Source organism: Hypanus sabinus, chromosome 13 (assembly GCF_030144855.1).
Source record: "Hypanus sabinus isolate sHypSab1 chromosome 13, sHypSab1.hap1, whole genome shotgun sequence".
NCBI classification, from domain to species: domain Eukaryota; kingdom Metazoa; phylum Chordata; class Chondrichthyes; order Myliobatiformes; family Dasyatidae; genus Hypanus; species Hypanus sabinus.
In genome coordinates this window covers 52,861,393-52,887,840 of record NC_082718.1, presented here as the reverse complement: position 1 = coordinate 52,887,840, position 26,448 = coordinate 52,861,393, and the positions used below count along the sequence as shown (strand labels likewise).

At 40.7% G+C, this 26,448-nt stretch overlaps 1 protein-coding gene across 10 annotated transcripts in view; it reads right to left on the bottom strand.

The window, feature by feature from the left end:
- Positions 1-26,105, bottom strand: part of plekha5 (pleckstrin homology domain containing, family A member 5) — a 300,640-nt gene extending 274,535 nt beyond the window's left edge. For 2 of the 10 annotated variants that reach the window (XR_009515377.1, XR_009515378.1), the window contains exons 1-3: positions 25,554-26,105; positions 25,360-25,436; positions 24,449-24,506 (exon numbers count right to left, since the gene is read on the bottom strand). Coding sequence is in view for 7 of the 10 variants with exons in the window: in XM_059987628.1 (XP_059843611.1) it covers positions 24,449-24,506; positions 25,360-25,436; positions 25,554-25,639 (221 nt within the window). In the remaining 3 variants the exon portion in view is untranslated. The remainder of the gene's footprint in view (positions 1-24,448; positions 24,507-25,359; positions 25,437-25,553) is intronic. The other 8 variants (XR_009515376.1, XM_059987628.1, XM_059987627.1 and 5 more) reach the window with 8 other exon arrangements.
- Between the last annotated feature and the right edge of the window lie 343 nt (positions 26,106-26,448).

Here is a 26,448-nt window from a genome sequence, read left to right as displayed (position 1 = left end):
TTAATGAAAAATGGAAAGCATATTTCAAGTAAAGGGCCAAGAAAGAAATCTAGTTAAATTTTCAATCCTTCTTGAAGATATTGGGAAAGGGAAATTGCCACGTTGGAAAAGAGAAAACAAACCAGATTTTAAGCTTGTGTAATTGGGAGCTCTAAAATAGGAAACCGACAATAATATTATAAAATCTAAATTATCTTTCATATTGTATTTGAGAATATGGAATTACAACTATGGTCCATAAAAGTATATTGTGCACAAAGCCTCATCACCTAATGGACAATATGTATTCATAAGTAGTGGATATTGATTCAGACTAAGATGCATCTTACAATGAAATGCCAGTGATTTCATGCAGCTGCAACCAAGTTTAGCGTTGCCCTCAAAGGTAGAAATCCTGAAGTTACAGGTCACTCTTAGCTTGTGATTACTTAATGCATTCTCTACAACAGTAAAGAATTGGGCATAAGTTCAAACCAACTGCAATTCTTGAATTGACATGAGGTTAAAGCTGGTGCAAGTACAGTGACTCAGTTTATTTCATGAAGAGTAAATTTATAGAGACAAAAGTTCAAGAATATCTACTTTATCTTTGAATTTTTGTTCAGCTTTGGTTAAACATTGTCCATTAATTAAGCATTTTGTTTTTTAGTTTTGGTAAATACAGTGGCATGCAAATGTTTGGGCACCCCTGGTCAAAATTTCTCTTACTGTGAATAGTTAAGTGAGTAGAAGATGAACTGACCTTCAAAAGTCATAAAGTTAAAGATGAAACATTCTTTTCAACATTTTAAGCAAGATTAGTGTATTATTTTTGTTTCCTACAAATTTTCAGTGAATAAAGGAAAGGAGCATTATGCAAAGGTTTGGGCACCCCAAGAGATTTGAGCTCTCAAATAACTTTTACCAAGGTCTCAGACCCTAATTAGCTTGTAAGGGCTATGGCTTGTTCACAGTCTTCATTAGGAAAGGCCAGGTGATGCAAATTTCAAATCTTTATAAATACCCTGACTCCTCAAACCTTATCCCAACAATCAGCAGCCACGGGTTTCTCTAAGCAGCTGCCAAGCACTGTGAAAATTAAAATAAATGATGCCCACAAAGCAGAAGGCAATAAGAAGATAGCAAAGCATTTTCAGGTAGCCATTTCCTCAGTTCATAATGTAATTAAGAAATGGCAACTAACAGGAACGGTGGAGGTCAAGTTGAGGTCTGAAAGACCAAGAAAACTTATTGAGAGAACTGCTTGTAGGATTGCTAAAAGGCAAATCAAAACCCCCATTTGACTGCAAAAGACCTTCAAGAAGAGTTAGCAGACTCTGGAGTGGTGGTGCACTGTTCTACTGTGCAGCGACACCTGCACAAATATGATCTTCATGGAAGAGTCATCAGAAGGAAACCTTTCCTGCATCCTCACCACAAAATTCAGTGTCAGATGTTTGCAAAGGAACATCGAAACAAGCCTGATGCATTTTGGAAACAAGTCCTGTGGACTGATAAAGTTAAAATAGAACTTTCTGGCTGCAATGAGCAAAGGTATGTTTGAAGAAAAAAGGGTGCAGAATTTCATAAAAAGAACAGGGGTGGATCGATTATGCTTTGGGCTTGTGTTGCAGCCAGTGGCACAGAGAACATTTCACTGGCAGAGGGAAGAATGAATTCAATTAAATACCAGCAAATTCTGAAGCAAACATCACACCGCCCTTAAAAAAGCTGAAGATGAAAAGTGGATGGCTTCTACAACAGGATAATGATCCTAAACACACCTAAAAATCCTCAACAGACTACCTCAAGAGGAGCAAGCTGAAGGTTTTGCCATGGCCCTCACAGTTCTCTAACCTAACCATCATCGAAAATCTGTGGATAGACCTCAAAAGAGCAGTGCATGCAAGACAGCCCAAGAATCTCACAGAACTAGAAGCCTTTTGCAAGAAAGAATGGGTGAAAATCCCCCAAACAAGAATTGAAAGACTCTTAGCTGGTTGCAGAAAGCATTTACAAGCTCTGATACTTGCCAAAGGGGATGTTACTGACCATGCAGGGTGCCCAAACTTTTGCTTCGGGCCCTTTCTATTCTTTTCTTTTTTTTGTTATTTTGAAACTGTAAAAGATGGAAATAAAAAAGTAATCTTGCTTAAAACATTAAAGAAATGTGTCATCGTTAACTTTATGCCTTTTGGAAATCAGGTCATCTTCTACTTGCTTAGCTATTCACAGTAACAGAAATTTTGACCAGGGTGCCCAAACATTTGCATGCCAGTGTATATAATCATTTTTAAAAATCAAATTGAAAATTAGCTTATAAATGCATCTGAATGTCTGGGCTCATCTCGCTCTTGTTCTCTCAACCTGGAACACCTAATGATTAAGTGCTGACTGTTCTACTTACTGAGAGGATTCTCTGCTGTGATCCTGACCGTAGTTTACATAGCATCAAAGGCAGATGACAAGCAAGCATACAATGCATTATGTGCATATTGTGAGCTGTGATTAATATATCCTTGCCAGGGACTTCAATCAGACTTTCTCAAAGAAGTTACTGCCAATTACCATCAGAACCTGCAGTACCCGGGGATCCAACACACTCGACTATTGCTACACCATTATCAAGAATACCTACAGTTTCATCCCTACACCACATTTCAGGAATTCTGATCATCTGGCTGTTGTCCCCAATATACAGGCAGAGTTTAAAGAACAAAACACCAGACAAATGGCCACAGAATTGCCTGGAGTCAATGGACTGGGCCATGTTCAAAATCGTTGTCATTCATCCATGCACATTATACTGCCAAACGAGACAACATTCCTCTAAACCAGGGGTCGGCAACCCGCGGCTCTTTCATCTCTGTGCTGCGGCTCCCCGTGGTTTGTTAGTTTTTGAAATGTAATTCGAAATTTGAAGATTATGGTGATCTTGTACAATCTAAAAACATTGTGGAGACCCCATTTCCTGGCACATCCGAACCGGCTCACAATTAGCCGCCGTTCCGGCTAAGGGAGATAGCCTACGGGGGTTTGTGAGTACGTGTCTTTTGGAGCATCCGCGCCCACGGGGACGGGTTGAGGGAGGCTTTAAAACAAGGCTGTTTAGTTCGAATAAAGTTACCTTTGACTGCAGTGTCTTTATTTTAGCGCTGCGTGTAGCACACCGCTACAATTTTTTTTTAAATCGCTATTAATATACGTCACCACTGACACCCGCACCCGCCAGTGCGCGCTTTCTTTTAATTCTTCGATCCAAGGTAGGCTAACTATGGAGTAACCTTCAACCCAACGTCTTTTTTTTGGAGATCAAAATGTTTTTGTTGCATACAGAAATGTAATTTTGTTTTCTCTGCAGGAGTTCATCAATTTCATAAATGCAACACATTATAGATTGTTTATACATAGCATAAAGGCAAAAAAAAACCGTTGTATGCAGTGTTATTTCATTTTAAATGTCAAACGGGTTTTGTGGCTCCCAGTGTTTTCTTTTCTGTGGGAAATGGGTCCATATTGGCTCTTTCAGTGGTAAACGTTGCCGACCCCTGCTCTAAACCAAGGTGCACAACACAGTAAATATAACTCACACACATAGCACAAATACTACCACAAATAAACTTACAAATAATAAGGTGCATATATACAAGTTAAAAAGTAAACAGTATAACACTACTGGTGCTTCATGCATGATAAGACCTAGGTGGTGATAGGGAGTTCAGTAACTTCACTGCCTGGTGGGAAGAGGTAACTTCCCATCCTAACATTATTTATCCTAATGCTATGGTACATCCTGCCTGATGGCAGAGGGTCAAAGAGATTGTAGGATGGATGGGAGGGATCACTAACAATGCTAAGGGCCCTGAATATGCAGCACTCCTGATAAATTATCTCAAATGGGTGGAAGAGAAACCCCGATGATCCTCCCAGCCAACCTTTCTAAGGACTTGCAGTCAGATGCCTTGCAATTCCTGTATCAGATGGCAATGCATTGGTCAGGGCATTCTCAATGGTGCTCCAGTAAAGGTTGTTTAAAACCGGGAGGGGAGAAGCCTCACTCACCTCCATCTCCTCAGGAAGTGAAAATGCTGCTATGTTTTCTTGATCAAAGGTGCTGTTGAGGGACCAGATGCGACCATCATTTAAGTGCACTCTCAGAAACTTGGCGCCCCATCTCACGTTACAGAGGAGCTGTGTATGTACAGCAAAGAAAGGAAAGCCTGCATCTTCCTAAGGTCCACAGTCATCTCTTTGATCTTGTTCATGGTGAGACTCGGGTTGCTGTGCTTGCAACATTCTACCACACACTCTACCTCCTTTCTGCACTGAGAGAGATGGCAAGTCCCAAAAAGTGTAGTTTACCCATCAGCTACTAAGGCATGATCATATTGAATACCGAGCTAAAGTCAATAAACACCTTTTTCAAGGTAAGACAGAACTGAGTAGAGATGCTATAGCATCATCAGTGGACCAATTTGCATGATAAGCAAACTGGAAAGGATTCAATGTAGCAGGAAAATGGGATTTAATGCGATCCATAACCAGCCACTCAAAGCACTTCATTACTGTTGTTGTCAATGCCACAAGATATTGGTGGCCACTTTTTAAAGCCTGAGGGGACAGTATTCTTTTCTAGAGAGATGCTGAAGATGTCTCTTAGAATCTCAGTTAACAAAGCTGCAGAGTCTCTCAGCACTAAACTAAGCTTTACCTTTGATGATCCTGACCAGGGCCTCCCTCACATGTCTGTGGCCAGATAGAGTGTCTGCACTTGGTGGTGGGGGGGGGGGGGGAAATGAGGGAAGGAGAGCACTCTTCACTGACGCATTGGTCCATGCATCCAACTGAGCGTAAGGACATTCAGCCTATAAGGAAGGGAAATGTCACTGACATGTCATTGACATGCAGGGTGGACTTGTGGTCCATTACAATCTGAATGCCCTGTCACGTGCTTCGTATCTCTGCTGTCACAGAACTGCTGGTATATTAGACCATAAGACATAGGAGCAGAATTAAGCCATTTGGCCCATCGAGTCTTCTCCACCAATCCATCATGACTGATTTTGTATCCCTCTGAATTCCATTCTCCTGCCTTCTCATAATCCATGAGGTCCTGACTAATCTAGAACCTATCAAGCTCGCTTTAAATATACTCAACGACTTGGCCTCTGCAGCTATCTGTGGTAATGAATTCCAGATTCACTACCCTCTGGCTAAAGAAATTCCTCATCTTTGCTCTAAATGGACATCTATCTAAATTGAGATTGTGCCACAAAAAGACTCACCCACAGAAGGAAGCATCCTTCCTACACCCACTCTATATAAGCAGTTGAATATTCAACAGGTTTCAATAAGATAGCTCCTCACTCTTCTGAACTCCAGCCAGTACAGGCACAGAGCCATCAGACACCCTTCATATGTTAACCCTTTCATTCCTGGAATCATTCTTATGAACCTCCTTGGGACACACTCCACTGCCAGCATACTTTTTCCTAAAATAAGGGGCCCAAACTGCTCACTGCAGTCCAATACTTCAAAGGCCAGCATTACATTCTTGCTGTTATATTCTAGTCCTGCCGAAATGAAAGCTAACATTCCATTTCCCTTCCTTACCACCAATTCAATCTGGAAGTTAACATCTAGAGCAGGCATGGGCAAACTACGGCCCGGGGGCCATATGCACCCCATTAAGCTTTTTAATCCGGCCCGCAGAACTTGATGAAATTATATTAATAAACCTTGTTAACGTTTTTTCCCCGCAATTCTGGCGTTTTCCCAATAGATGACGCACTCTATATACATTTGTGGTGGCCCATTTCCTGGCACATCCCAACCGGCTCACAATTAGCCAGCATTCCGGCTAAGGAAGATAGCCTGCGGGGATTTGCGAGCACAGAGCTTTGGAGCCTCTGTGCCACGGGGGGCAGGTTGAGGGAGGCTTAAAAGTGAGGCTGGGGATTTTGAATAAAGTTTTTTTCTTCGACTGCAGTTACCGACTCCGTGTTGTAATTTTAGCGCTGCATGTAGCACACCGCTACACATTGACCTTTGTTGAGGTGCAGTGTATTACTCCACATTTGCGCTTTACTCTTTGTTCGGCTCGACCTATTTGTGTGAACAGGTGTTCAGCATCATGAACATCAACAAAGCCAGCCACAGATCCAAGTTAACTGACCAACACCTCAGATCCATCCTGAGAATCGCCACAACAAAACTAAATCCAGACTTTGATGCGCTGGCTAAAAAGGGAGACCAACAACACTGTTCCCACTGAAATTAAAAATAAGTTTCTTCGTTGTGTTATGTAAAAAAATGCATTTGAAAATATTTTTTTCAATAAGCCTTACATGTTACATGTCATTTCTGTTAAGTGATGGACATGAGTAGTGTGCAGGTGCACGTACGTTCTCAAAATAAAAAATGCGCTCCAGATCAAATAACGCGCTCCGCATACTGGCGCGCTGTCACTGTTCTGTCTTTGTGCTGGTCGTTGTTGAGTTTTGGCACAGGGGACAATTGAATAAGAAGGAGCAGGACAAGTAGACCTGCATCTCCTACTGTTTTTGAAATAAAGGCAGGCAGGAGGAGAGTGATGATGATAATATCTTGAAGGATAACAGAATTTTCAGTGCTTTAAAATAATAACTGTTACTATTAAAAAAAGCTGTATTTTATTCATTTAATTTTCAGTGTTTTAAAAGTCATTTCAATAAATAGCTAAATACCATGGGACTTCAAAGACAGATTATTTTGTTGTAATGCATTTGTTCATTTTCAATTGAAATTAAAGCACATGTTTTCTACATATCCATGATATTTTATTTTCTCTTATGAGGTGTGTTACCAAAACACTCCGTCCATCTGCTCCTGGTCCGGCCCCCCTGTTAAATTTTAGAACCCTTTGTGGCCCACAAGTCAAAAAGTTTGCCCACCCCTGATCTAGAGAATCCTGCATGGGGACTTCAATGTTCCTTTGCATTTCAGATTTTTGAATTTTCTCCCCATTTAGAAAATAGTCTATGCCTTTATTCCTTCTACCAAAGTGCATGATCATACACTTTCCAACAGTGTATTCCATCTGCTACTTCTTTATTCATTCTCCCAATCTAAATCCTTCTGCAGACCCCCTGCTTCTTTAACATTCCCTGTCCGTCCACCTATCTTTGTATCATCAGTCAACTTGGCCACAAAGCCATTAATTCTACCATCCAAATCACTGACATATAACATAAAAAGAAGTGGTCCTAGCACTAACCTGTGCAGAACACCACTAGTCACCAGCAGCCAACCAGAAAACACTCCCTTTATTCCCACTCCTTGCTCCTGCTTGTCAGCCAATCTTCTATAAATGCTAGCATCTTTCTTGTAGTACCATGGGCTTTTATCTTGTTAAGTAACCTCATGTGTGGCACCATGTCAAAGGCCTTCTGAAATTCCAAGTAAAATTCGTCTATACTGCCTGTTATTTCCCCTAAGAAATTCCAACAGATTTGTCAAGCAAGATTTCCTCTTAAGGAAACCATACTGACTTTGGACTATTTTATCTTGTGCCTCCATATACCCCGAAACCACATCCTTAACAATCAACTCCATGATCTTCCCAACCACTGGGGTCAGGCTAACTGGCCTGCAAGTTCCTTTCTTCTTCCTCCCTCCCTTCTTGAAGAGTGGAGAGATATTTGCAATTTTCGAGTCCTCCAGAACCATTCTAGAGTCCAGTGATTCAATAGCAATGCACTCAGTTCTGACACTCTTGAATTTCTGCCATACTACCAGTGTTTGTCTGCCTTTTTTTGCCCCCATTGCTACCTCTCCAGCATCATTTTCCAGCAGTCTGGTCTCCACTCTTGCCTCTTTTTTACCCTTTAAATATCTGAAAAAAAAAACTTTTGGTATTCTCTTACACATTACTGGCTAGCTTAACTTCTTATTTCATCTTTTCTCTCATGACTTTTTTTAGTTGTCTTTTGTTGGTTTTTAAGTTTCTCAATTCTCTGACTTTCCACTAATTTTTGCTCTATTATATGCCCTCTCTTTTCCTTTTATGCTGAACTTGACTTCCCTCATTAGCCACAGTTGCCTCATCCTCTATTTGGAATACTACTTCATCTTTGGGATATATCTATCCTACACCTTCTGACCCACCCGCAGGAACTCCAACCATTGCTTTTCCGCCTTCATCCCTGATAGTGTCCCCTTCCAATCAACTCTGGCCAGCTCCTTGCTCATGCCTCTGTAATTCCCTTTACTCTGTTGGAATACAGATACATATGATTTTATCTTCTCCCTCTCAAACTGCAGGGAGAATTCTTTCACATTATTATCACTGTCTCCTAAAAGTTCATTTACCCTTAAGCTCCCAGATCAAATCTAGGTGACCGCACAACATCGAATCCAGAATAGCTGATCCGCTAGTGGGTTCAACCACAAGCTACTCCAAAAAGCCATCTCATAGTCATTCTCAAAATTCCTTCTCTTGGAATACAACAAATTTTACAGTCAACCTGCATAATGAAGTTCCCTACCTTTTTTACTTGTCTTTATCTCCCATTGTAATTTGTATCCCTCAACCTGGCAACTATTCAGAGGCCGTATATAACTCCCCAGAGCCTTTTTACCCTTGCAGTTTCTTAACTCTACCCATAAGGATACTACATCTTCCAATCCTATGTCACCTCTTTCTAAGTATATAATTTTATTTGTTACCAACAAAACCACACCATTCCCTCTGCATACCTGCCTGTCATTTCAATACAATGTGTATCATTGGATGTTAAGCTCCAAACCAAGATCTTTCTTCAGCCATGACTCAGTGATGCCCACATCATACCAGCCAATCTCCAATCATGCTACAAGGTCATGTACCTTATTCAGTATACTGTATGAATTCAAATATAGCACCTTCAGTTCTGTATTCATTACCCTTTTTGATTTTGTTCCCATGTTACACTACAACTCATCCCATTGACTGCAATTATTCCTTATCATCTGTCTGTCCTTCTTTATAGTCACACTACATACTGCATCTATTTGTACACAAACTGCCCATTCTCTACCCTATCACTCTGGTTCCCATCACCCTGGTTCCCATCACCCTGTTAAATTAGTTTAAGCCCTTCCCAACAATTCTAGCAAAGCCACCAGCAAGGATTTTGGTCCTCCTCACATTCAGGTGTACCCCGTCCTTTTTGTACAGGCCCTTCCTTTCCCAAAAGAGATCCCAATAATCCAGAAATCCGAACTACTACCTTCTATACCAATGCCTCAGTCACACATTCATCTGTCAAATCATCCTGTTCTTACCCTCACTGGAGCATGACCCAGTCAGCAATCCAGAGACTTCTACCATATCGGTCCTAAGCTTCAACTTTCTATCCAACTCCCTATATTCTCTCTTCAGTACTTCCTCCTTTTCCTACTAATGTCATTGGTATTAGTATATATCAGAACTTCTGGCTGTTTACCCTCCCCCCCCCCCCCTTTAGAATGCTGTGGACCCAGTCTGCGACATACCTGACTGTAGCGGCTGGGAGGCAAAATACCAACCGGGTTTCTTTTTCACATCCACAGAATCTCCTATCTGTTCCTCTATCTATGAAATCCCCTATCACTGCTACACTCCTTTTTTCCCCACCCCCTTTCCATTCTGAGCCACAGAGCCAGACTCAGTACTAAAGACCCAGCCACTGCGGCTTCCACTTGGTAGTTTACTCCTCCCAACAATATTCAAAGTGATATGGGTGACTGCCTCACTGTAGCTCCCATATATCACCTCCATCACCCATATGAGACAAAGGTCATCAAGCCACAGTGCCAATTCTTTAAAATGGTCTCTAAAGGTGGCAAAACAGGATTGGTCTTTGTAAATAATTCCATTTTGCCTTCTTGATGGCATGGGAAAATGCAGCTCTTGCTGATCTGACAGCTCTCTTACCCTTGATTTAAAGGAAGCGTTCCAATCTCTCAGCCAGGTTCATACCTCTGCTGTCAACCATGGCTTCTGATTTGCCCTCACATAGATGCCTTTTGTAACAGTGACATCCTCGGTATTATTTTCTTTGTAGCCAATCACAGATCGTGCATATTCATTGATGTTAATGTGATGGTCGTAGGTAGCTGCCTCCCTGAACACTTTCCAGTCTGTGTTTTCAAGATAGTCCTGGAACAGTGAAGTTGCTCCTTCTGGCCAGCTCTTTAACTCCCTTTGAATTGGTTGAACATGTTTAATCTGTGGTTGATATGCTGGAATTAGCTTTACAGATGAGTGGTCAAATAATCAAGGAGTAATCAACAAGTTCCAAGACCCAGGTCTTGATACTTTCTTGTGCAACCCAATCCTCAATTTCCTCACTTTGAAGACCTTGACAGCCAGCAAAGCTGGGGTTTGTTCAGTCAGCCAAGGCTTTTTTTTACTCAGCTATCTAATAAGTAGAGTTTCTACAGGACCAGCTTATACATTGAACCTCACCATTTAGAACTGAGCCTGCTTAACAGTTGAAACCATTAATCAGGGATTTCAAACAGTAAGTTTGTGCACCAGGTACTTTGTGGTTAATGAGTCACTATCAACAATAGGAAAATAAAGAAATACAATCGAATCTATGAAAAACTATACATATAGATTGGCAAACAACCAATGTGAAAAAGAAGGCAAACTGTGCAAGTAAAAATAATAGTGAGAACACTGCTATGAACAATCATGGTCACAAGACCATCATCACCCATGTCATATGACACAACACATAATGATGAAGATGATGACTGAGAACATGAGTTTTTTTTTTAAAGTGAGTCAGCAGGTTGTAGAATCAGTTCCCAGTCGTGGTGAGTGAAGTTATCCACACTGGTTCAGGAGCCTGATAGATATAGGATAATAAACGGTTCCTTACCTGGTGGTGTGGAACGTGTGGTTTCTGTACCTCCTATCCAATGTTAGTAGAGAGAAGAGGGTATGGCCTGAATGGTGGGGGGGGGGGGGGGGGGGCTTTCATGATGGATGCTGCTTTCTTGGCAATATTTCAGGTAAATGTATTCAATGAGTGTCTCCATTATGCTCTACAATTTATTTTGAGTGTTAGGAGCTTCACATATCCCTTGGACCTTTACATAGTTACTTAAGGAATTACAGACTATTTTGCCTTTTATCCATGTATTTGTCTCTTCCACATGATTAACAGGAGCCTCTGATAGCACAGATTTGATCAGATGTTTCCCTTTTTATTCCTATTGTGTTCTCACGGGAAAGATGAATATTCTACAAAGTATCAGAATGTTTCATAATAAGCATGCCTTTCCATTATGAAATTGTAATCTAGATACAGACCATAACACCAGGATTTGAGGATATAACCTTTACAATAGGTTCCTAATACAACTGGAATCCAAATAGGACAGTTGCTTTCATAGATCCCTGGTCAACCCTACTGTTCCCACAAACCACTTCTCTTTCTTATGATACTTTCCCATTCAACTGCATGTAATCCTGTCCTTTCACTTGATGCCTTCTCATCATGCACAGCCCCAAAAAATGTATCAAGGCGAAGTAGTACAAAAAAGCTGGATGAACTCAGCAGGTTGGGCAGCATCTATGAAAGGAGCAGTCGACATTTCGGGTCGAGACCTTTCGTCAGGACTAAAGAAGAGGGGACAGGGGTACTATAAAGAAGGTGGAGGGAGGGTGGAAAACCAATCAGAGAAAAGATCAAGCGGTGGGGGAGGGGAAGCATGGAGGGGATAGCCAGCAGGTCAGGCAGCATCTGTGAGAAAATCTCTTTTCTCACAGATGCTGCCTGACCTGCTGAGTTCTTCCAGTGTCGTGTACATATTCTTTGATCCACAGCACCTGCAGTTGTATTTTTATGGAGGGGATAGGCAGGAGAGGTGAAGAAGGAATCTAAGGGGAAAGCACTATGGGTAGTAGAAGAAGTCAGAGTCATGAGAAGTGATAGGCAACTAGAAAAGGAGACAGAGTGAAAGTGGGATGGGGGAAGGGAGAGGGAGGGAATTACCGGAAGTTGGAGAATTCGATGTTCATACCAAGGGGCTGAATACTACCCAGACTGTATATGAGATGTTGTTGTTCCTCCAACCAAAGTTTGGCCTCATCATGGCAGTAGAGGAGGCCATGTATGGACATATCCGAATGGGAATGTGAAGGAGAGTTGAAGTGAGGGGCAACCAGGAGATCCTGTCTGTTGTGGCGGACGGAGCATAGGTGCTCGATGAAGTGGTCCGCAACCTGCGTCAGGTCTCGCTGATGTAGAGAAGGCCGCACCAGGAGCACCCAATACAATAGATTACCCCAACAGACTCACAAGAGAAGTGTTGCCTCACCTGTAAGGACTGTTTGGGGCCCTGAATGGTTGTAAGAGATGAGGTGTAGGGACAGGTGTAGCACTTACGCTTGCAGAGATAAGTGCCAGGTGGGAGATCTGTGGAGAGGGATGTATGGACCAGGCAGTCGCGGAGGGAATGATCCCTGTGAAAAGCAGAGAGGGGTAGAGAGGGAAAAATGTCCTTAGTGGTGGGGTCTTGTTGAAGATGGCGGAAGTTGTGGAGGATAATATGCTGGATCCAGACGCTGGTGGGGTGACAGGTGAGGACAAGGGGGACACAGTCCCTGTTGTGGTGACTGGAGAATGGGGTGAGGGCTGAAGTGCGGGAAATGGAGGAGATGTGGGTGAGGGCATCATTGATGATGGCAGAAGGGAAACCACGATTCTTAAAGAAAGAGGACATTTGGGGTGTCCTGGAATGGAAAGCCTCATCCTTGGTGCAGATGTGGCGGAGACTGAGGAACTGGGAATAGGGAAGAGTTTTTGCATTTGGCAGGGTAGGAAGAGGTATAATCAAGGTAGTTATGGGAGTCAGTGGGTTTATAGAGGATGTCAGTGGACAGTCTATCTCCAGAGATGGAGACCGAGATTTCGAGAAACAGGAGAGAAGTGTCCAAGATGGACCAAGTGAATTTGAGGGCTGGGTGAAAGTTAGAGGCAAAGTCAATGAAATTGATGAGCTCAGCATGGGTGCAGGAAGCAGCACCAATGTAGTCGTCAATGTATTGAAGGAAAAGTTGGGGAGCAGTACCAATATAGATTTGGAGCACAGACTGTTCCACATAACCCATGAAGAGGCAGGCACAGCTAGGGCCCATGCGAGTGCCCATAGCTACACCCTTAGTCTGGAGAAAGTGAGAAGAGCCGAAAGAGAAGTTATTAAGTGTGAGTACCAGTTCCGCCAACCTGAGGAGTGTGGTGGTGTTGGGGAACTGGTGAGGTCTATTGTCCAGAAAGTAGCGGAGGGCTTTGAGGCCTTCTTGATGGGGAATTGAAGTGTATAAGGATTGGACATCCATTGTGAAAATGAAGCAGTCGGGACCGGGCAACTGGAAGTTATAGGGCCCCTGTCCCCTCCTTCTTTAGTCCTGATGAAAGGTCTTGACCCGAAACATTTGCTGCTCCTTTCATGAATGCTGCCCGACTTGCTGAGTTCATCCAGCTTTTTTGTACGTCTTGATTTGACCACAGCATCTGCAGTGTACTTCGTGTTTACAAGGCGAAGTAGTGATTTAATTGTAATTCTTCCAATCATATATATATTGCATTCTGTACTTACAATATGGTCTCCTCAACAGTGAAGAAATCAAATACAGATTTGGTAACTGCATGGCAAGACAACTGTATTCAGTCCACAGGGCCGACCCTAATGTTCCTGTTGCCTACCATCCCATTCTTATTGGTCGGCACTGTTAGAGAAGCAGCACCTCATCTTCCTTCCAACTGGACATGTTGTAGTTTCTGAACTCAATATTGAATTCTAAACTTTTGGGAAACTTGAATTGTCTATCTGCATCAGTCAATCATTTGCAATATTGATCAGCTGGTTTTATTTTTTATTTCCTTTTCTGCCTTTGGTAATAGTTGTTATGTCCAGCCTTACCTTACCTGCTTCCAGCTCCACATTTCAAAACTATAACATTCCTTTGTCTATGTTCCCACTCTCATCATTTTGGTTATGGCCTATCCTCAAGGTCACCATGGTTCAGCCCTCTTGAAAACACCCATCTCTCACCATCCCTGCAGCTTAACAAGCATTTTCTCTCCTTCCCAATTCTGAAGAATAATTCTGCTTCTCTTCCCACAAGCCTAGTAGATCCAGCATCTACATAAATGAAGTAAACAAAAACAAATAAACCTGCAGAAGCTATTACTTGAAACAATAACAAAAATGCTGGAAGAACTCGGCCATTAAACAGCAACCATAGAAGGAGAAACTAGTTAAAATCTCTGTTAAAAGATCTTATTGTAGGTCTTTCACCCGAAACTTTAACTGTTTACTTTTTCTGTAGAAAGCCTTCCAGTATTTCTGTTTTTTTTTAATTAAAGAGCAAAACCATTAAAGCAAAAATCTAGGTTTCCAAATTCAGAATGAAGACAACATATTGTGATAAAGGACAGCCTTTCTGTGGAATAAATCCGAATACTGAGGATTTAAACTTTATGTCATTTGATGAAGAGATCATCACATCCCATCTTAAACCAATTTCTTTTTGTAATTCCTCTTTCGTACAGTTGATTGCCTTTTCTGTAATGTGAAACCTCTATAAGACCCTAACTAATACATTTGTCTCACAAGAAACCAATTTACTGAACACTTAGAGGCTGTGATGGATTTTTTTCTCATGCAAGCATTCGTAGGTCCCATACTGCAGTTTCCTTTTCAGCTCACGCCTCAGTATGATTTTATTCCAATGAAAATCTTTGATGCTCCTGCACTGGTCCCTTCAACAAACTCACCCAGACCCCAACTCCCACAAAACGAAAACACCTTTCAATCAAAGCAGTGATAACTCATTTCAATCAGAAGCAGCACAATTGCAATACAAATTGCAATGAAAAAGAATCATACCTAGTACTCACAAACATGAAGCAAGACCTAGCATGACAATGGCCCTACACCAAGCTGTGAGAATAGAGACATTCAATCATGCTACACAAATGCAGCCAACACTGCTTCAAGAATGGTAATGTCAATAGAATATGTCAAGTGAGTCTGTGGCTGCACATCATCACTAAACTACAAAATTACAAACCTTCATCAGCTCTTACATCTGAAATTCAAAGCATATGCTCCAAAAAACTAAAAAAAAATAATTCCTTCTATGAAAGGTCCAAAAATGGAAAAGTTAAGAATTTCTACATGAAATTTGCATTCCAGAATGGCTGTAGGCAGTTTGTCAAGTTTGATACACGCTCCTATGTCTTATAGTCTAATATGGTCTAAGTGCTGATTTCAAAGTCAGTGACTGCATTAGTTGATAATCCTTTGCTTACAATTTTGATACCCTGCATCAAGTAACTTACCTTATTTGCCAAAGCCTTTCTATCACTTCCAAGCCAAGAACCAGAACCGTAATTAAACGTCTTTCTTTTGCCTGGATGTGTGCAGTGCAGTTGAAACAAAACCGTAAAATAAGAACAATGATCCTATGTTCATGAAACTTCTCCCACTTGACAGAAGTTCCCAATGTTTACTTTGTTCAAATCACCCACACGGCCCTCATTTCTAAATCCTGCCCCAGACTGCCTTCCCAAACCAAGATAATTTGTTTCCTCTATTTCAAGCATCTAACAATGCAAGTCAAATTCTTGCTAACTTAAACCAAGATATCATGCCAAATTTCCAGATGAGCTTAATTTTTGAGCAGTAAACTTAAGTATCGTAGTAGACCTTTAGCTAAATTTCATGATCATTTGAAAAGATAATACCTATATCTTGACTCACACCATTTCTATCACCAATTATACCAGTACTTCCTTACTTCACCAGCTCTTAATGCAGCAATACCTAGATTTTAATACGATTCGCTTTCAAAGACATGAAATTCCTTTACCTATCTCTGTAAAATCATAAGCTTTCAAGTTGTCTTTGCTCTTCAGATACTCCTCTGCACTTTGTTCATTTTGAATGGCAGCAAGCTTTGAGCCAAATTAGACCCAATCCCTTCTGAAAAGCTCTCTACCTCTCACTTTCCCTTTGAGAAGCTACTTGAGATTTCCCTCTTGGGCCAATCTTTTGGTCATTTAATTTGATACCATATTTTTTTGTTTGATAGTATTTATATTTAGCAGCTAGAGCATTTTACATTCAAGCTTCCATGTTGTTATTGTTCACAAGAAAAATTAACCAACTTACCATTAAATGCGAGAACAATGTTTTAAAAACAAATTCAAATATTTCTTATCACTTTGCTGAGCAACAATTTTAATTTCCATTCTCATGACTGTGGCATGAATTGCTCAGACTTAGTGAGTTTATAATCCATTTTAAAGCAGTGATATCAATTACTAGTTTTGATCACTATCTAATTCACCTTCAAAAATCCATTTGATTCAATAATATATTTTTTACAGGGAGGAAAATATGCTATCTTTACTCAGTCTCTGAACTAATTATGAATCCAGATCCATCAATCTGGTTCACCTTTTACCACAAACTCGTGTCAGGAACAACTTTGCATGTACAATAAGCACCAGTACCTACATCAACAACCCATGAATGCAAAACTTTTTTTTAAATACACAATTCTAATTATATGCATTTACTTCTCAAGAAGGGTCACCATTTATCCTTATTCATTCCCACCAAAACGTAGTTTGCTATCCGGCGCAACCCTCTGGCTTGCTGATATTTAATACAGTAAACTGTTTTCTTTTTTGACAATCCAACATGCCATCGCAAGAATGACTATTTTGGCTTTTTATCCCCGCTTTAAAGAAACAACCTGTTTATGTTTCTGACACTCAATAAAAAATGTAATTGACCATAATTAAAGGTCTACCCGGTACTACTAACTGGCAAAGGGCAACTAAATTCTTAAAATATCATTTTTCTTGCAAATATTCCACCATCCCAGGTAGCATTTTTTGACAATCTCTAATTCTTAAATATACAATTTTTCAAATATTTAAAACACATTTTTACCAGGCTATGATGCTGTTCAAGCCAAGTCAAGTTTATTGTCATTTAACTATGTATATAATACATACAGCCATATAATGTATATGGAAACAAGACTACATTTCTCTGAACCAGGGTGTAAAACACAGTAGTACACATAACATACACATCACACGATAACTTATGGAAGGATAAAATTTACAAATGAATCACACATCAAATAACAAACTAAAGTGCATTAATATTAAATATTGTAAGGTACAGAACAGTGACACTTCAAATACAATGCAGCAGGGAGTTCAGAAGCCGAAGAAACAGTTTCTCATCTGATCTTGCCTGTTTTTATGCAGCATACTCTCCTGCCTGATGGTAGAAAGTCACAGGATGTTGGATAGATGAGTGGGATCATTAATAATAGTAAGAGCCTTGTGTATGCCGTGCTCTTGATAAATATCCCCCATGGATGGACACCCCCATGTTCCTCTCAGCTGTTCTTACAGTTCTTTGTGGGGACTTCTGGTCTGATACTCAACTGCCCCCATACCAGATGGAGTTGCAACTTATCAGCAGGCTCTCAATGTCTTTTTTTTTCATTTGAAGACTTCACTTTGCTCTAATCTTATTATCTGTTTTTCCTAAAGAAGTAGTTTGGTTGTCTATCACCAACTGACCATGAGTTATTCTGTCCACCTCCAAAGAATCTATCTTTTTTTCTTTCAATCTTTGCTGTCATTCATGGTGATGGTAATTTTCACTATAAAGCTCCATAAAAATTCTCATGCCTATGTGTAAATTCGCACCCATACAATTCCCAAACCATTACTCCCAACTTATCTCTTAACCTTACCAAACCATGAATATGTTGGAGGCACAAAAGACTATGGATGCAGGATTCTGGAACAACACACAAGACGGAGAAGGAACCCAGCTAGTCAGGCAGTATTGATGGAAGAAAAGAGATAGTTGATGTTTCAGATCGAAGGGTTGTGACCTGAATGTTATCTAGTAATACACATCACTTCCACTTGCAAGTCTCTCTACTCAGGTTTATTTCACCACACAGTGACAACAAGGTAGCAATTTACTTCCAGTGATCGTGACAATGGTCCATTAAAATTTCAAAACTTCTTCAAAGACACTGCAGCTCAAATACGTTAATCTACAGCATTTTACAACATTCATCCTTTATTTTCCAGATTTAAAAATATTTGCTATGTTCTGGCCAATGTATCAACAGAAATGGCTTCTATTTATCCACGATGCCCAATGACACCATAAGCTCCAAAGTCCTTCAAATAAAGGATGTCACTTGATAAACAATAAATATTTAGCCTGGTAAGAAAGCACATAGCCTTGAAAGTGCCAAAATTTTAGCAATCCTTGAAACACTTCACTCAAAGGATAGTAGGAGTCAATATTTTGATCCCTATGCTGAGGTTACATTAAATATTATTTTAATTTCTGGGATTGATATAAATTGTATGGAGAAAATTAGAACAAATTTGGATTTCTACAACAAAATTAAATGAAGTTACACAATAATATTAAAAAAATACTGCACAGTTGGTTCAAGAATACTATGTTCATCTCAGATGTAAAGTCAATTCCCTTATTAAAGGGTGAATAAATATTATTGTTTTTCCCTTGGATACTTGAAAGCAAAAGGAATACTGAGTCACTTTATTTAAATACACTTTGCAATACATTTATACAAGATTTTTCCACTACTTTGAGACATCCCACAGCATTTTTATCGTCAACAAGTGCAGCCACTCTTGTGATCTAACAATCAATATGCACACTGAATGGTCTATAAACAGTAATAAATTTATGACTGATCATCTATTTTTTGAGAAAAGTATTGACCAGGACATCAGGAAAATTCTTGAGTACTGGTTTTAAATAGTATTACATCATCTTTCACAATACTTGAGATAAGCCAGAATGCTGATTTCATGTTTCACAGAAATGTCACATTTTGACATGTAGAGCTCCTTCAGAACACTCTGAAGTACAGCCAAGGTCTTTATGGACAGGTTTCCAGATAAGAACTTGAAAATATAAAAGGAGAAGGCCACAGTTGTCAGCTAGCTTGATACATTCTGAAATGAAACTGTTCACTCAATAAGCACTACAGCCCCATATTACCTTTTGAGAAAATTATGCTATATTTGGATTGTCCTGCAGTCAGAATGACACACATTGAATCAACTGTTTGGAGCATGCAAACCAAATTGTTAAATTGCCTCAATACTGCTCTGTGTTAATTCCAGAATTTTCATTTACTAGCAGTTTTCTGTAGAGGGCAGTAACAGCAGTTTTAAAATTTATTGAGTACAGTATAGATATTTTGCAAAGATCTAAGAATTATTTCTATTTACTTGATATTTTAACAGTGAAAACAATAAACACCTTAAAAGTGATTACTGGGCAGTCTGATTGAGTGTTTGAAGTGATACCCCAAATCACTGTCTTCAATTCACTTCATTATGACAAAATGAAATCCAGGACAGACTTGAGTTTCTGACAGACAGACAGACATACTAATTTATTGATCCCGAGGGAAATTCATTACAGCCGCACCAACCAAGAATAGTGAAGAAATATAGCAATATAAAACCATATATAATTAAATAATAATAATAAGTTCCAGTAAAGTCATAAGTTACTGGAAATTCCAAACTATTATTATATGAGGATACTACCTTGCAGCACGGTGTACTCTGACACTCGTGTTTCAACACAAGATTTACCTGACTATAATTCACTGTAAAATTGTTACTAATATCATAAAGGATCTAGTTATTCAATTATATCTTAAGAAATTTTAATGACGACAAAGTGGCAGCTAAACTTTCCACATAACAGTAATATAATTTATTGTGCCGAAGTGATTTTTTATTACATCAGGAAAATATCGCATGTGCTTAAAAATGCATTGGATAGACTTACTTTCCTGAAGAACAAGAATAGAAGGAAATAGGAGCAAGAGTGGGAGTACAAGTTGGCCATCTAGCCCCTCAAGGCTGCCCTGCCATTCAATATGATCTTTGATAAACTGCTCCTACTTCTAGTCACTGAAGCATTTATCCGTTCTCCCCATGATCAAATGGGTAATCTCCAGGTGCTTCAGTTTCCTCCCATATTTCAAAGATGCACAGTTAGGGTTTGTGAATTATGAGCATGCTATTTTGGCATCAGAAGCATGGTGACATGTGGTCCCCAGCACAATCTTACGATTATGTTGGTCATTGATGCAAAATAATACATTTCATTGTATGTTTCAATGTGACAAATCAAGGTAATCTTTATCTCTCTACTTCTGTGCCAGTTTCCCTTAGTCCTCAATCCCAGTGCTCTCAAAATAGCACCTTAAAAAAATACCTTCAGTTATCTGGTCTCTGCTACTCTCTGGGTTGGAAAATTCCAGAGATTCACCACTCTCTGCAAAACATTGTTCACCTCAGTTTTAAATGACCCACCCCCTACCGTAACATCAGTAAATAAAATGGGGGGGGGGGTTCTGGTAGCTTAGTGACCATCATTAATGATACCAGCAGATTTTTCCAAATTTATTCCATTTAAATTCCTCAGCTACCAAACTCCAACCTCCAGGTCAGGTCTCCATTAGCTTCACTACCATACTCCAAAGTTCTATTAATACTTCAAGAAGTGTTTTGATCTATTGTGAAATTCTGCATTCAGTGCATTGATTAAATAAACAAACTAATTAATGAGCAAAGTTTCAGCAATGCGGAAAATAAAAACGTCATGTTCTACACCATTTTTGCCTTTTACTTAAATCTTAAATGTCCAATTGCCCACTCGCATAAATAAGCAAGAGTAATGTATTTTGGGAAAACAGCAAAACAAAAATCGACTGTTTTCTATCATGGTACATCACAAAGGTCCAACTGGCACTTGGTGTTCAATACGTTCCCAGCTGCCTCCAAAGTTTTCACAGGCTTTTAAACAGAGGCTTGTTCTAATCTGGAATCTGATCCAATATGACATCCTCTGCAGGGGATCTGTGGAGTTGCAGTATAGACAATATGAGACTTTCAGCTAGATTTAAGTGTCATTTGGATATGTGGTCTAACACAGGAAGTATGAATCAAGATCTATACATTAAATTTGAATCATGTCAGTGAGCAAAATGAAGATTGTGAAAGAAAAATTAGAAGAATTTTTATTAAGTTCTGACACTCATATCTATTACATTATCTTAGGGACAGATAAGTTATCTAAAGTATTAATACCTAAATAATACTGAAAGTTCATACATATGGCCTATTTTTATTCTGCCACGTTTAATGGATAATTTTAACATGTTCATGATCTGGCATAGACTTCAATGCTGAGTCCATCTGAAAGGAAACATTACAGAGCAATAAGGAACAGATAACTCAAGACTATAATTTCCAGATTTCACATTTAATCACATATAAGCATACTTTAGACATTACAGTCTAACTTTGTACATTATTGCTTTTAGAACAGATGGCCTTACTAATATTCTGAGAAAAAATGAGGGTCAGTTGAGATGTTATTTGATAGAAACAACACTCAGGGTGGACTTTTGTATTTTATTTACTACATTGAAAACTTCTTTAGTTTTGTTATTTAAATTAATGTACACTTCAACTGTAAGTACTAGGAAATAAAACTGAGGCATTCTGCTGCAATACTTAAGGACCCAACAATTACAGGTATTTAAAAACTCTGCAAAAACAAACACTCAGCAAATTTCTTTTCATTCCTAACCAACCAATACTCCCCACATACTTGTGCACCAGAAATGTTCCAATATTTCTTCAACCTACACATTTGATCAAAACAACATAAGCCGCAGAAGTCAGAGGGTATTCAGTCCCTTACACCTACTCCACCAAACGAGCTTATGATTGGTCTTTTATCATGGTTCCATTTTTCTATATCAACTAAATATTCATGCATCTTAAACATACTTAGTATCAAAGCCTTCAAAGTCATCTTTGATAGAGAACTCCAAAATCTCAATCCTGAACTGATGATGCTCATTTCAAGCCTGTTCTAGATATCGCCCAGCTTGCGGGATTACACTGAAGAATAATTCTGTATGTTCCACTGAGATCACTCCTCATTCTCTCTAAGCAGACAGGCCCTATGCTTTAATCTATCCTCCCAGGACTCACTGTATTCCTTCTACTGCAAACATATCTATTCTTTGTTATTAGACTGCACACTCAAATAATATTCCATGTGAGATCTCACTAGGACCCTATATAATATCAATTAGTTATCACTGCACTCATATTTAAAAATAAAAGGTGATATTCCATTTGCTTGTCATATCTGCACCTTAATTTTATTGACATGCATGTCACTCTGGACATCAATCTATCAATATTTAGAAAATAATCTCTTTAAAAAGGAAACGGATGATAACACACTTCATAACATTATATTCCATCTGCTCTGTGCTTAGCTTGATATCTAGCCTTTCTATAACCCCTGAAGCCTCTCTTTGTCCTCCCCAGAATCTATACTCTCATATATGAGCAACCGTTTTGGATATGTTGCATTTGGTCATCTCATCTAAATTACTGTTATAGATTGTAACAGCTGGTACCCCTAAACCGAACCATGGGGCACCGCATGGGTAATCAGTCTCCCAACCTCAAAATGACCAATTTATTCACGAGTTCCCTTCATATTCTAACCTTTCCATCAGCCATTCAATGAAAATACATTTTACATCCTAAATAAGTTCTTCTAGAATGAGTTTCATTGCTCTCACTGCATCTTTCTGTCCACTCAAATTGGCACACAGTCTGTCAGATAATATTATGTGTGGAAACTTCAGCTCTTGAAATGCATATTATTTTACAATCTCCCATCAACAGCTAACTAGCAGTTCAGAAAGAGTGAATGAAATCCATTACAAATCATCTGATACATTTCCTCCAAACTTAATACAACATTTTGCCTTCACTTCATAAATTTAAACTTAATAAACCTCTAACATTTTAACCAATAACTAATAACCACTGTAGTTAACATATTTTGTAAGAAGTGATATTTAAACTTCCACTTGAAGCCGCTCTGTGTAAGCACATTAATTACATGTACAGAATGCATAAGAACAATGATCAAAATTATCCACAGCAAATCTTAGCAGTATGCAGAACTATTATAATGCAGATTTCCACCCTTCAATTATGGCTTCACTTTGTACTCCTCATATAATTCATTGTAAAACTACATCAGCACATTAAATCTATAATACTTTTCTGTTAGGGAAGTGACAACCTCCCATGAACAAAGGGACGCAAACATTGCATCTAAAGAAATAAGTTCACCAAGGAGTATACTTTCATGAAAATCAAAAAAATTGCAGATGCAGGAAATCTGAAGCAAAAACATAATGCTGTCAACCCTCAGTGGGTCAGACAGCATCTGTGGAATGAGAAACAGATAATGTTTCAGGCACATTGTCAGGGCTGACAATGAGCCTTTGCCTTGATTTGTTAACTCTTTCTCTTTCCATAGATGTTGCCTGACCCAAGTGTCTCAAGCATACTCTATGTGTACTTCCATATCCAGATATTCTGACTGCAGCGCCATAACCACAAACAATTTCTGTCATATATCTAAAGCACACTTCACTTAACCCTGCTAGTACAGGCACTAGCTGATGACAAAGAAACAATTTTAGATGGCTACACTTCGGATCTTAAGACTTCAAGCACATTACAAATCATTGCTAATACACAGTAATGCTGAGTTCTACAAAGGAACACAAAATTTCGAATATTATCATGGAAACATTTATCAAGGTCTCAAAATGTTCAACCTTCAAGGTAGAAATAAGCACTGACGCCAGCCACATTTAGCTTTGAATTTAATGCATAACATAAAAATGGTTTAGTTCAAGAATTATTGTGAATTTCACTCTTGTTAGAACTTGTTAGCCTATCCAGCTACAATGTTCAAAAGTAGTCATTAATGTGATAGAAAAAAAGAAAAATATTGCATCTATTTGATTTTAAAGCAAGGTGCATGTCTTCTAGCTAACCAGGATAACATCAGCTTTCCCTGGAAGGATTTGCCTTAGGCACACTGATTCAAACTACAGTCATTTGATTCCAATACAACGAAGAAGGAAACATGGGTAAAACTTTTCTTTACGTCCTGCTATTAGAATATCCTAATCCGACACGTCATCGTTTGTAAATAAACACGAGAAACCTCGCAGAGAGTAACGACCCACAGCTTTTTTAAATTTCGGATGACGTTCAGACGTCACATTTTAATGAGCGTCGCTGGAGCCTATGTCGAAATCTACAGGCGCGACACACCCACCCCACGCAAAATGCGAAATCCACATTGAGCAACTTTAATTCGAATTTAACACAAGAAAATTGGTATCCGCAGCCAACCAGCACTTGGAACGGAGCACCGCACAAGAGTTAGTAATCAGAGCCAGCACGAATCTACTCATTGCATTATAAGTCTTGGATTTACTCACTTAATGTAATACCTCGCCCCTTCGAAGGTGTATCCTTCTTCCCAACCGGTTGGTAGATCTGTCCGGAAATAGAAATCCTTAGCAACTCAAACAATGAGCATCCCTTTGACCCCCTCACCACCACTGACACTGACTCAGGCACAGAGCTGCAGCGTGGTAAAACTGGACAAATACACGGTGTTCCCACATTCCGTTGAGCCGAGAGCATTCACCAACATACAGCGCCCGCCTGGAGCTCAGGACAGGTTAGTGGGGCTTTGGGAAGCACAACAAAGTGAAGACAAACGACTAACTCGCACTGACAAGAGTACGCACACTCAGCCATCGCCAACTGGTGCGGGAAAGGTGCAATCACCCAAAATCCAAGGAGCTCTGGTCCAGAGTTTCATTGTCACCCAATCCTGGTAGTCAGTATCCGCAAACTCTTGTCCCACATCCACAAAGGGCCCCCATCAGGAGCCACACTCTCACCCAGGAGTCCCCGATTAGAACCTACACTCTCACCCAGGAGTCCCCGATCAGGACCCACACTTTCACCCCGGGATCCCCGATTAGAACCTACACTCTCACCCAGGAGTCCCCGATCAGGACCCACACTTTCACCCCGGGATCCCCGATTAGAACCTACACTCTCACCCAGGAGTCCCCGATCAGGACCCACACTTTCACCCAGGGATCCCCGATTAGAACCTACACTCTCACCCAGGAGTCCCCGATCAGGACCCACACTTTCATCCAAGGGTCCTCTGATCAGGACCCACATTCCAACCCAAGGATCCCCACTCCCACCCACAGCCATGCGTCTCTTATTAGAACAAGCCCAGCACTTCGGGCGACCTGGTTTCCCGCCCCCACCACGGTCCCAGCTGGGAACAGAGAAAGGTGTCGAGGGCGGGACGGGCTCTCCGTACCTGCCGTCTTGCGGTGCCCGCTGATGACGGCCTCGCCTGTCGCTGGATGCAGCCAGGTTGTTCGCTGTGCTTCCTCACTGGGGGAGAGAAACACACATATAAACACCGCGGGTCAATGGCTGGCTCAAAGGGCGGCCACCCCCTCCCTTCCTCTCCTCTCCTCTCCCCTCCCCGGCGCTCCGCCCCGCACTCACTCGATGAAGAAGACGCGCCCGTCCCGGGTAACACCATGAGACCAGGACCCCGGCAGCCGGAGCCACTCGGACTTGCAGTCCGCCATATCTGGAGCCGGGGAGGTCCCTGCGCGCTCGCGACGCCTGTGACTCCTCCCCGTCGTGTCCGCACGCTCCAGCGGCCGGCGCGCGCCCCGACCAGGTAGTGACCGTTGTGTACGAGCGTCGCCCGGGCAGGCGCCCGAGGTGAGGGGGACGAGGGAGAACCTTCCGGATCGAGCTGGGGGTGGCGTGCATCAGATGGGGAACGGGCTCGCACTCGCATGCGCTCGCGACCGGGGTGCGTTGCCGGGACAACAACGGACTGCGCCGTCCCGGGGCACGTTCACTGCCTCCTTCTGGGGTCGGGGCGCTCTCCTGGAGCTGGCCAAGATATCCCCCTGCAGAACTGAAGTTAACCTCGGTCCTGGCGGGCACTTTCTTTTCGGTAACTTCTGCTCTGCCTGGCCAGAAGGCAACCTTTATACATTGTGCCCCAGCTCTGGACAAAACAACTTCCTATTCCTAAAGATTAATTCTACCCACTTTGCCCCTAACTCTGGGCTGGGCATCCTCCCACAGTAACGCGGTGTCCCAGAGATACAAGAAGGGCTGCAGATGCTAGAAATTTGGATCAACCTGCACAAAATGCTGGAGGAACTTCAACAGGTGAGGCAGCATCTGGGGAGGAAAACAAATAGTCAAATTTTCAGGCTGAAACACTCAATCAGGATAACCCCAGTTTAGGGTATGATCACCCTAGGAGATAAACCATATGGGTAGGCTTCGTCACTTTGGAAACCCTACCTTCTGTGCCCCAAGTTCAGGGCAAGACTACCTTCTATGGGTTATCTTTAACTACTTTGCCTCTAGCTCT